Genomic DNA, 12,573 nt, shown 5'->3' on the forward strand with positions numbered 1-12,573 from the left:
AAATAGGTCAGGAGGTTTAAGAAGGGAGGCCAGTGTACTTTTACTGTAAGTTTACTTGTCCTTTTTAAACAAATCTGTCATATACAATACATGCAGATTTCCTTCTGAAAATGCAAACTGCCCATCTTGCTCATTCCCTAGCTTCATTATTGTGTCAGTGACCCTGTATGTTGTTCTAGGGTCAGCAAGACTAAAAGCTGAGGTGGTCAGCAATGGCAACCTTTGTTTGTATCCTATCAGAATAGCATTGTCACACAAGTTGCCTGTTGCCCTTAAATTCAAACAGCAATTCCCACAGATTTGGAATTGAACATTTATAGAGGCATGCTCCAGGACCGTTTATGGCATCCATTAATTAGCAAATATTTAGCTCCCTCTCTCATTTGAACTTAGATTCATCCATTATATCTCTTCCAAACTCCGACCTATATTACACATCCAAAACTTACTGATCATGCTAAAATCTGAGGTATGCTTTGCATTAATATTGGCTAGTCTGTAAAATCCAACCCTGAGTTTCCCTGTGAAGCAGAAGTGTAATACTTGGCAAATCCTTTAATTACAACCCAAGAACAAAAAAACTTTGCTTTGTAAATTTTTAATAACCATGCTTATATAGATATCACATTCATGTTACAATTGTACGCAGCACATAGGTAGGTGGGCTAGTTTCTTATCAGTCTAAAGCAGGAGTCTCCAAACTTTCTGAATAAAGGGGCAGTTTACTGTTTTTCAGATATTGGGGGGGGGGGGGGGGCTGGTCTGTCAGTATGAGTGGAAAATGCCCTGACATAAATGGTAATAAACAATGCCTCATCATTGGTATTAGTGGGAGGAATAATGCCCCATCATTGGTGTCAGTGGGAGGAATAGTGCCCATCATTGGCGTCAGTGGTAAAAATAGTGCCCCATTGTTGGTATCAGGAGAAGGAAAAGTGCCCTATCATTGGTGTCCATGGGAGGAATAAGGCCCCATCATTGGTGTCAGTGAGAGGAATGGTGCCCCATCATTGATGTCAGGAGAAGGAATAATGCCCCATAACTGGTGTCAATGGGAGGAATTATACCCCCTTGTTGGTGTCACTGGGAGTAATAGTGCCCCAAGGGCCAAATATAGGCAGGCAAAGGGCCACATCCAGCCCCTGGGCCGCAGTTTGGAGACTACTGGTCTAAAGAATATGAATATGTGCAAAACATTATTAGTGCCATGCGCAGTGTGCAAAACATAAGCAAAGCACACAGAAAGTAGTACACTTTAATACAGATATTAACATTTATTTCACACCATAATCAAAAGTCATCACATTCATTTTCCCTTATATTTAGGATTCACCACTGTTGTCACTGCACTCTTGTAGATGGGGTTTTCACCCTGGAAAGAGAGTGAAAGAGGCAAGCATTAATGTCTGGCACACACAATGAGAGTTTTTTTTAATTTATTTTTTTGAATGCTAATCTCATATCAAAAATAAAGAGTTTACTAAAGTTACAAAAATGATTGTAGGACAGAATAAAAATTTAGAAGTGATGTCATGTGTTGTAATGTATTTGAATTGCATTTTTGAACGACACTCTGGAAGAGGAGGACTCAAGGGGGCACTCTGGAAGAGGAAGACGTAAGGAGGGATTCTGAAGGAGGAGGATGTATGGGGCACTCTGGAAGAGTTGTAAGGGGGCTATACCACCTATGTCAGATTACTTGTATACAGAAAAACTTCACAATGCAGTTTCCAGCATACAATGACAGTGTTAAGGACCATGCATGAAGGAAGCAGAAAGATGAAAGAAAAAAGAAATACAAACTGAGAATCAGCGTAAGGGAACTATCCGGAGGATCGTTATCCCCAGACCTGGCACAGTAGCCAATTCCCAATATGGCCGCATAAATACATGCACACGTATTGTGAATGCACGTTTGCCATGGAGAACACATGTGCATGTCAGTGCACGCAATGCACGTCAGACCCTGGTGCCCTCAGGCCCTTAAAAGGAGGACTGTGGCACATGGACATTGCTGACTGGTCTTCACCTTACTATTTCCTGTGTTTGCTGCGGTTTCTGATCACCTGTTACCGACCCGGCTTGCCCTTGGATACCTCTTGTCTTGCTGCCAGCTCTGACCTTGGATTACCCACGGATCTTCTCGTCTCCAGTCCTGTGTATGACCCCAGCTTGCCTTACCGCAATTCTAATACCTGATCTGTTGACCGCTGGCTTCCTGACCTCTGCTACGATCCCTGACTACGCCTTCCGCTGTTCCTTGTCTGCTGTGATCCGCACAAATGTCCTGGGAGGGACAATAGCTTGGGATCTCCTCCAGTTTTCAGCAGTGCTGCCTAGAGGTGAGTAAGCTATAATTAACTTCTTATTAACTATATCAAACATTTATCAATGGACAATTCCACCAAGAGTGCAGATTTTGGAGAGTACTGGTTGGTTTAACTACCAATCAGAGCTTCCACTATGTAGCAGCTCTGAATTGCTCTCCTTAGCTTTTTATTACTAGACAAAATTCGAACGACACTCAATAAAGCCTGCAATTACAACTCCAGAGATGTATAGTTCAGGTACCAAGGTTTAAGGTTATAAAAAGACACAAGTCCATCTAGTTAAACCAAGAGAAATATCCGGAGGAAGGCAAAAAACAACAACAATAAAGCATGATCCAATTTACTCCTGCAGGGGGAAATTCTTTTCTGATCCACCAGGAGGCAATTGGATAATCTCTGGATCAACTACTCTTGGTGTTAATACCTATAAGTGTTAGTATCCTGGTATATTTTGTACACTTATGCCTCGTACACACGGTCGGACATTTGACCGTGCAAAAGTCTGCCGTGACCCGGTTTGAAGTCCGAACCGACAAAAAGAGAACAGGTTCTCTATCTAAGGTCCGTTGATGGAGGCTACACACGGCCGGACTTTCCGAGAAAAAAAGCCCGTCCGACTTTTTTTCTCAGAAAGTCCAGCCGTGTGTAAGAGGCATAGGGAATGCATCGAGCTCTCTTTTAAAACTATCTACTGAGCTGGCCATAACAAGTTCATGAGGGAATCTATTCAACATTTTCAAGCTCTTACTGTGAAGAAGCTTTTCAATATATGGAAATGAAATTTCTTTTCCTCCAGATGTAAATAATACCCTCTTGTCTTTTGTGAAAATCTATGAAAGTGAATGACTCTACACCGATACATATCAATCACATCCCCCTTATTCATCTCTTCTCAAGAGAGAATAAATTCAGTTCAGCTAATCGTCTCATAGCTGAACTCTTCCACGTCTCTTATCAGTAATGGTTCCAGCACTGAACCTTGGGGTAGACCACTTCCCCCTTACTAGACTCATTAAACAGTACTCTCTGACTTCTGTCTTTTAGCCAATTTCCTATTAATTTACAAACTGAATTTTTTAGACCTGTAGACTTAAGCGTACACATCCATGTGTAGGGAACTGTGACAAATGCTTTTGCAAAATTTACATCCACCGACACTCCATTTTCTACGTTTTTGCTTACTTCCTCATAAGAAGAAATCAAATTTGTTTGACAACTTTGGATTTTCGTAAGTCCATGCTGATTATTGCTTAAAATATTTTTTCTTTTTTTTTGCAAAGACTCTTCTATATGGTCTTTTATTAAACTATCAAGTATCTTCCTAACTAGAGAAGTTAAATTAACCAGCCTGTAGTTACTTGATAAAGACTTTGATCTTTTTTTAAATATAGGCACCACATCAGCCTTACACCAATCCAGTCGTATTAGGCCAATCATTAAAGAGTCTCTGAAAATTTTAAACAATGGTTTAGAAATAACAGAGCTCAACTCTTTGAGGACCCATGTGTGTAAGCCACCTGGTCCAGGTGCATAAGTCACCTTTTTTTGTCTTATGCCGCGTACACACGATCATTTTTCAGCATTTAAAAAACAACGTTTTTCAGCATCTATATAAAACGTAATTTTTACCAACTTCATCATTAAAACGACGTTGCCCACACACGATCGTTTAAAAAAAATGCTCTAGCAAAGCGCAGTGACGTACAGCACGTACAACGGCACTATAAAGGGGAAACTTCCATTCGGATGACACCACCCTTGGGGCTGCTTTAGCTGATTTCGTGTTAGTAAAAGAGGATTCAAGCTTTTCTGTCTGTTACAGCGTGATGAATGTGCTTACTTCATTACGAACGGTGGTTTTACCAGAACGAGCGCTCCTGTCTCATAACTTGCTCGTTAAAAAATGCAGCATGTTCGAAAAAAAATGTTGTCGTTTTTCAGAACCCGAAAAATGATGTGAAGCCCACACACGATCATTTTACATTTTTTAAAAACGTTGTTTTTTTCATGCAGAAAAATGATCGTGTGTACGCGGAATAAGAGTTTTTGGACCATATACATTTTGAGCTATTGTGGAAATTTTGGGTCAATAAGAATTTGAGCCCCCCATGCTCCTTTTTATACACAGAGCTAAGGAAGGTATGTAATGCATTTGCCACCTCTTTGCCCCCAATCACAAACTCAAAGACATCGCCATCTTTTCGTTTTACCCTGTCTCTCCGAAAGAGGGCATAGCCAGTAATATTAATAGCCCAATCGTGTGCAGAATGAAGCCAAGATTCAGAAATACCAATTAAATCATAGTTCTCTTACTGCACCAGAGCTTCCAACTCACATAATTTGTCTGGCAGACTTCTGTCATTGGTGAACAAACACTTTAATTTATTGTCACATTTTGCCCTTGTGTTTTGCATATCTGTTTTAGTAGTACAGACAGTACCGTAATTTTCAATGGTTGTTTGAAACATTGGAAACTCTTTATCACCTACAATAACCCTCTCCCCATCTTTCCCCATCCCACCCTCCATTAGTGTCTGACCCCTGAACTAACTTACTGTATCTGCCCCATTATATTCTATCCCCCCCCCCTCAATCCTAGTTTAAATACTCCTCCAGCCTTCCCATAAACCTATCCCAATCACATCTCCAATGTGTCCCAATGAAAAGTCAGCCCAGTGCTCTAAAAACCCAATTCCTTCCCTCTTACAACAGGTTTTTGTCATGCATAAAGTTCTCTAAGCTTCCCCTGACTTTCCTGTGTTGCACAGGAGGCAATATTCCAGACAATATAACCTTGAAGGTCCTTCACTTTAACATGCAGCCTAGGTCAAGTGTAGGGGTAAGGTAGGTAGGCCAGTGTAGGGGTCAGTACAATGGTCAGTTAGGTCACATGGGTTACATAGACAGGTCAAAGAGGGTGGAGTCCGTGGCAGATCCGGGGGGAGGGGGGGGTAAAAATGAGGTTTCACCCAGGGTGTCAAAAATCCTTGCACCAGCACTGTATCCAACAGTGCCGAACAATAGCAACATCCACTTCCCACTTACAGCATTAAATACTTACAGCATCCCATTTGGCATTCATTTTCTCTTTTTCAAATTTGGCAAACTCTCTTCTGTCGTGAATAATCATAAGAAGCTTCCATATAAGCAGAAATGCCAATCCAATAAGTACAATTGCAGCCACCACACCAGCAACGATGGGCACGATATCAGGGCCACTGGGACACTCTAGAACAGGAAATCAGTAGATGTATCCTCATTAGCGGATAACTTTAGATGGGAATGCCAGGAAACAATAATATCTCTTCTAAGGATACATTACCTGGGTCTCTCACAACATGCACATGAACCTCAGAGCTAGAATTTATAGAGTAGGTATAGTGGAACCAGCAATCATCGACATCCTTCTCTTTGCACACTTTGTGTGTGAGAGCGTCTTCCTGTCCTGGCTGAGGTAAGTCGTCACGGCTGTCCACCATAGTAAGGTTGAAATGTGCACACTGGGTATCACACCATTCTTGTTTCTCTCCTTTATGGAACGCTCTGCACTCAACACATTCCCTGGGTAAACAAAAAGAGAGAGTGAAAAAAAAGAGGCATTAGCAAATAGCACTTTAAAATAGACAATCTATGTTAAAACACATAAAGAGAAATAAAAATAAAAATATGCTAGTGGATAAAAGACCAGAATTTGGCTGTCATTCTATGGTGGACACGAAGAATCAGAGTTCAAATGTGGATGATGAAGGCACACCTGTATAACCCCTCATGAAACGAGAGGAAGGCCTCCTCTGTTCACCTGTCACATTTGACTTAGAGGCATGGCTGTGCAGTTCTAAAATCTAGGTACCCCACTTTAAATAGAACATTGTGAAGCCAAAATGTATCTATAGGGAACTTAAGAACCTAAGGCCCAGATTCTCAAAGGGCTTACAACGGCGCAACACCATGTACGCCGTCGTAAGTCCTAATCTGGGCCGTCGTATCTATGCGACTGATTCTTAGAATCAGTTACGCATAGATATCCATTAGATCTGACAGGCGTAAGGCTCATACGCTGTCGGATCTTAAATGCAATTTTTTTTTTTGCCACTAGGTGTCGCCTCCGTCGTTTTCCCCGTCGAGTATGCAAATTAGCTAGATACGCAAATTCCCGAATGTACGCGCGGTCGACGCAGTGAAGTTACGACTTTTACGTTAGGTTTGCGCGGCGTAAAGTTGCCCCTGCTATATGAGGGGCAACCAATGTTAAGTATGGCCGTCGTTCCCGCGTCAAAATTTAAACATTTACGTTGTTTGCGTAAGTCGTCTGTGAATGGGGCTGAACGCCATTTACGTTCACGTCAAAACCAATGACGTCCTTGCGACGTCATTTGGAGCAATGCACCCTGGGATATTTTCCAGACGGCGCATGCGCAGTACGTTCGGCGCGGGAACGCGCTTAATTCAAATGCTCCACACCCCCTACCCGGCTAATTTGAATTAGGCAGGCTTGCGCCGGGTGATTTACGCTACGCCGCCGCAACTTTACAGGCAAGTGCTTTGTGAATAAAGCACTTGCCTGTAAAACTTGCGGCGGCGTAACGTAAATGACATACGTTACGCCGCCGCAGAGATACGCCGGATCTACGAGAATCTGGCCCTAAGTGGTGTAATCAGAAGCTGCACAGTTACAGCTACAGAACTTTGGTGTCATAGTCAACAGTGGAGGTAAAAGCCACAGAGAAATAAGTAACTGCAGGTGAAGTTGTTACTAAAAAGACTTAAAATGGATGTAAACCCACTCTTATCATTTCTAAATGACTTCCATAGTGGTTATCTATAAGGATATACATGCCTCCTGCATGTATCCTTACCTGTCAAATGTCTCCCCTTTAGCTGGTTGGAGCCCTGTAATGCGTCGGATTCTGTGGGCAGGTCTGTTGTCCAGGGCTCGTGGGTTCGTGATGAGCCATGATGTCAGTAGACTCCCCGCCCACCTCTACACTCTCCTTGTCCAGGTATCGATATTTCTTACACAGAACTTCTGCTGGTCTCAGTGATCATGGGGCATAATCCACAACATCCAGTCAAAACCCAGGAAAGTCACCACATGACTTCAGAATGCCCAATCATGCTGAGGTGTGGAGCAGCCAATTCTGGGAGAGCTGGAGAAGAAAGGAGGGGCAATGTGAAGTACACAGAATGCCTCTGATGCATGAGATAAGGAAATTACCTGTCACTCACAGCAAGGGAGGAAAAGGACACCTATTTCTCTGTGTGTGTCTGTTTTTATCTTACTGAAAAAAGATAAGAGGATTGCTCAGAGCTGGATTAACTCTTTGTGGCAAGACTGGGCACAGATGAAATAACATCCTCTGCTGTAACAGAAATGAGTCTTAATTAAAAAAAAAATGTTTTGGGTTTACATCCACTTTAAGCCAGTCATAGGCGGTTTGAATCTTGGTCGGTTCACCAGGGCAGGTTGAATGCACCCAAGTTGATCAATCGATCAACTTGGGTACTGTAATACTTACTGTAATACTTACTGTAATACTCACTTGTATTCCACACAAACACCAAGAGTGGTCTGGAATGTCTCACACTTCTGTCCGTGGAATTTGGGGTCTTTACATTTACACCTTCCACAGACACATTCTCCTCTTCCATTACATAGCTGACCATTAGATGCCATGCACGTTGAGATATCTTCTGAGCAATCACACGCACTACCAGAAAAGTTAGGGAAACATTTGCATTTTCTGCATGAGCAGATTCCATTACCTGTAATAAGACATGTTTAAGTATTCAGTTTGAAAACTGACATAATTGCCACTTTAGAATTAGCAAACACCTTTCCATTTTAACTAGACTATAGGTAGTTTAACTCCCTATGATTGTTACTGCTTGTCCAGATTATGAGCGCAGTCCCAACAGTGCTGCCAATCTGTGCCCACCGGTGCTTATCAGTGCTGCCAATCAGTGCCCATCAGTGCCTCCTCATCAGTGTCACCTATCAGTGCTGCCTACCAAAGCCTATCAGTGCTGCCTATCAGTGTCCGTCAGTGCCACCTATCAGTGACTATTAGTGCTACCTATCAGTGCCCATCAATGTCCATCAATGCCGCCTGCCTCATAAGTGCAGCCTATCAGTGCCCATGGGAGACCATGGAAGAAACAAGGAGGGTCTAGCTCGGACTACACAAACTACTGTAAGAAGACAGACAAAGATTCCAAAATCATTTGGCCCATAACTGCCACTAGATGGCAGCATACTACAAAATAATAACCTGATGCAGTTCAATATGCAATACAGAAAAAAAATATATGAATGTGGAACAGAACAGACATCCAAACATTTGTTTTCCTCTGAGATTTTAATTTTCCTACCAGAAAGTCAGATCTGTATGTTTGGAAGATCTACAGAAACTCTTACTGTAAAAGCAAATGTATATATAGTATGTCAACATATTATGTAATGTTATAGATATTTTAACTTGGGTACACTAAAGCATTATTAAAACCAAAAGCAGAAATGTAATAAATTGCAGTTTACCAATCCCTTAAATGTGGTTATTTCCCAACTTTGTGAAGTGAAATAAAACCTCTGTCAATTTTTTTTTATTGGGCCCCAGGATCTTAAAGCCATAATGTGGTAGAATGTACTACATACCTAGCAAGTGATCAGCCATGCACTGTCAGAGCTCCCATCAGTCATGTGTATAGCCATCTTCTCCTGGTCTTCCTTATGGGTTTTGAATCTTTAGTTGCTTGGTTGGTCGAGCTAAGATGATCATGGGCATCTGCAAGGGGGGGCAGGTGCCCTCACCTTGAATCAGGGATCAACGTAGGGTACCCACGTTTTCAGGGTTGCCCGAGACAGTCCCGCAATTAGCAAATCTGTCCTGAGTCCCAGACACCTTCATTCTAGAATGAAACTGACAGAGGAGCAAACCCCGTCATCACGGCCGCAACTCCCTGCCCAGTATTCAAAGTGAAGGAGAAGTTAACTTTCTCCTCCTCTGCACCTAGTGCACTCCACGGCCTGGCTCCACCTTCACCACGGATGTCCACCCACCTCTTCCTTTCTTCTCCCACAACAATTGTCCAATGGAGCATACAGACAGTCGGATTATCCGACAAAACCCTTCCATCACACAATTGTTATCAGAATATCCGATCGTGTGTACGGGCCTTAAAGCCTCATACACACGATCCGATTAGTGGCCAACCGAGCGTCTGATTTTTGTCTTAACTACTTGCCGACCAGCCGCTATCATTCTACGGCAGCAGGTCGGCTCTCCTGGGCGAGAGCCCGTAGCTCTACGTCGGCTCTCTTTGCGCCCCCCACTCGTCCGTGACTCCCCTGCGGGTGCCCGGTGGGCGCGATCGCCGCCGGGCACCCGCGATCGCTCGTTACAGAGCGGGGACCAGGAGCTGTGTGTGTAAACACACAGCTCCCGGTCCTGTCAGGGGGGGAAATGCTAATCCTCTGTTCATACAATGTATGAACAGAAGATCAATGTTTCCCCTAGTCAGGCCACCCCCCCCACAGTAAGAACACACCCAGGGACATACTTAACCCCTTCCCTGCCCCCTAGTGTTAACCCCTTCACTGCCAGTGGCATTTTTATAGTAATCCAATGCAATTTTATAGCACTGATCGCTATAAAAATGCCAATGGTCCCAAAAATGTGTCAAAAGTGTCCGAAGTGTCCGCCATAATGTCGCAGTACCGAAAAAAATCGCTGATCGCCGCCATTACTAGTAAAAAAAAAATATTAATAAAAATGCCATAAAAATACCCCCTATTTTGTAAACGCTATAACTTTTGCGTAAACCAATCAATAAACGCTTATTGTGATTTTTTTTTTACAAAAAATATGTAGAATAATACGTATCGTCTTAAACTGAGGAAAAAAAATGTTTTTTTATATATTTTTGGGGGATATTTATTATAGCAAAAAGTAAAAAATATTCATTTTTTTCAAAATTGTCGCTCTATTTTTGTTTATAGCGCAAAAACTAAAAACCGCAGAGGTGATCAAATACCACCAAAAGAAAGCTCTATTTGTGGGAAAAAAGGACGCCAATTTTGTTTGGGAGCCACGTCGCACGACCGCGCAATTGTCAGTTAAAGCGATGCAGACCGAATCGCAAAAAGTGCTCTGGTCTTTGGGCAGCAATATGGTCCGGGGGGTAAGTGGTTAAGGGTGTGTGCCAGGATCTTGTCTTGCATACTAACGGTACACAATTTTTGTGCAACAAACACGCACGTAGTGACGTACTATGAGGAATTTCAGCTCTTGAGCGCCACCCTTTGGGCTGCTTCTGCTAATTTCGTTTTTGGTGAGCATTGATTCCGAGCATGCGTGTCTGTACTTTCAACTTGTGTGACGGACTTGTGTACTGACCATCAGAAAATCTGACAACCAGCCGTTGTCCGCAGAAAATTTACTAACATGTAATCCAACATTTGTCAGCCTAAAGTTGGACAACAAATGTCAAAAGGAGCGTGCTAACAGACAGATTTTAGGACAACAGTCTGTCAACAGACAATCCCCTGCCAACAATCGGATTGTGTGTATGAGCCTTAAAGCCTGGTACACACGATCGGATTTTCCGCGGACAAAGCTTAGGACTTTTGTCCGAAGGGCGTTGGCCATGAACTTGTCTTGCATACAAACGGCAAAGAGTTGTCGGCCAACAAACACAAAACGTGTTTTTCGGCTCTTTAGCGCCACCCTTTGGGCAACTTCTGCTAATGTTGTGTTATGGTTAGCATTGCTACTGAGCATGCGTGTTTGTACTTTGGAGTTTTGTCCGATGGACTTCTGTACACATGATCGGATAATCCCACAACACACAGTCGTTATTGGAAAATTTTAAAGTATAATATCCAACATTTGCTGGCGGAAAATCCGAATATTGTCCAATGGAGCATACAAATGGTCGGATTTTCCGACAACAGCCTGTCATCACACAATTCCTGTCGAAAAATCAGATTGTGTGTACGGGCCTTAAGACAGAAGTTTGTTACTGGCCGCATCACCAAGTGAAAATGCAGCCAGTAACCAGTAACCAGTAAACCAATGCAGCTACCACATTTAAGGATTGGTAAACTGAGATAAAATACAATTTTGATTTGGGGTTTAACACAGATTTAAGCATTTTAGGGTTGTTCTTTCCTAGGATTAGTGTTGAAATCACCTCCACAAATCAATCCATTGAATCGATCACAATTGAAATTGTCGCATTCACAGTATTTCCCGGAGTAGAACTCCTTAGGATTTTCCCTCTTCTTACACACACACTGGCCACAGATACAATCTCCATTGTTACTGCAGATCTCTGAGCTGTCCTCCTTTCTGCACTGAGCATCCATGTCTTCACTGCCAACCTGCTGTGTACTGCATTCGCACTCTTTTCCAATACGACCCTCATTGCATCTGAAAATATAGGAATCCAGTGTGAAAAACCAACATACACCAAAAATAATTTATACCTCCATAACCTCAAGTTTGCATACCTGGAGGTTTCTAAAGTGTGCTCTGCACTTCCAAAAAGTATAAGATGTACTTATACACAGATACAGTATATGCATATAGAGTATGCTTCGCTTTCAATGTATCTTACCCTATACCTCTCCCCAGAAGGGTCCGCTGAGAAAACACAGGTTCTCCCAGGATAGTTCAGAGGCTGCCAAACCCAGATACTGTAATTAAAGGTGAGTAAAATGTAGCCGGTGTGTGTGTGGGGAAGGTGCACCTGGGCACTTGGCCCGGGTGCAACATTTAAAGGGGACGCAGGATGACCGAGAGCGAGCTCATGCTGAATGACAGAGTCGGTTGAGCACAGGAGAATTGCAGAGAACTGTGTGTTGCAGCCAGCCACAGCTGCCTGTGTGTTCTACTCAGTAGCAGGGAAGGCAGGGGTTGACTGGGCCGGGGGATGGACGTTGGCTCCCCCGCAGCTGCAGGGCTCTGAGCTAAAAGAGAGTTTTTCTCACAGCCCAGATGAGCACTGACAGCCTCCCCATGGAGGGGAGAGAAGGGAGAGAGCCTCTCCTCCTTTGTCTGCCCTGCACACACTCCCAGGCAGTGTTGTGCCTCAGAGAAGGTTTGTGGGTGGGAAGGTTGAAGCCCAGCAGCCAGAAGAGGAAAAGTTCAGCCTGCTAATCCTTCCACTAGGAATAAAGTCTCTCCACTCCCTCCCTTCTCTCTCCTGCCTTTTAGTGAGTACTCTAAAGTAAGAGGGACTGTAA

At 43.1% G+C, this 12,573-nt stretch overlaps 1 protein-coding gene across 1 annotated transcript in view; it reads right to left on the reverse strand.

The window, feature by feature from the left end:
- Window positions 1-1,089: 1,089 nt before the first annotated feature.
- Window positions 1,090-12,573, reverse strand: part of LOC120940052 (integrin beta-1-A-like) — a 45,610-nt gene continuing 34,126 nt past the window's right edge. The window contains exons 12-16 of the mRNA XM_040352633.1: window positions 11,520-11,758; window positions 7,871-8,093; window positions 5,653-5,891; window positions 5,392-5,558; window positions 1,090-1,372 (exon numbers count right to left, since the gene is read on the reverse strand). Coding sequence (XP_040208567.1) covers window positions 1,307-1,372; window positions 5,392-5,558; window positions 5,653-5,891; window positions 7,871-8,093; window positions 11,520-11,758 — 934 coding nt within the window. The 3' untranslated portion in view covers window positions 1,090-1,306. The remainder of the gene's footprint in view (window positions 1,373-5,391; window positions 5,559-5,652; window positions 5,892-7,870; window positions 8,094-11,519; window positions 11,759-12,573) is intronic.

Source organism: Rana temporaria, chromosome 5 (genome assembly GCF_905171775.1).
Source record: "Rana temporaria chromosome 5, aRanTem1.1, whole genome shotgun sequence".
Classification (NCBI taxonomy): domain Eukaryota; kingdom Metazoa; phylum Chordata; class Amphibia; order Anura; family Ranidae; genus Rana; species Rana temporaria.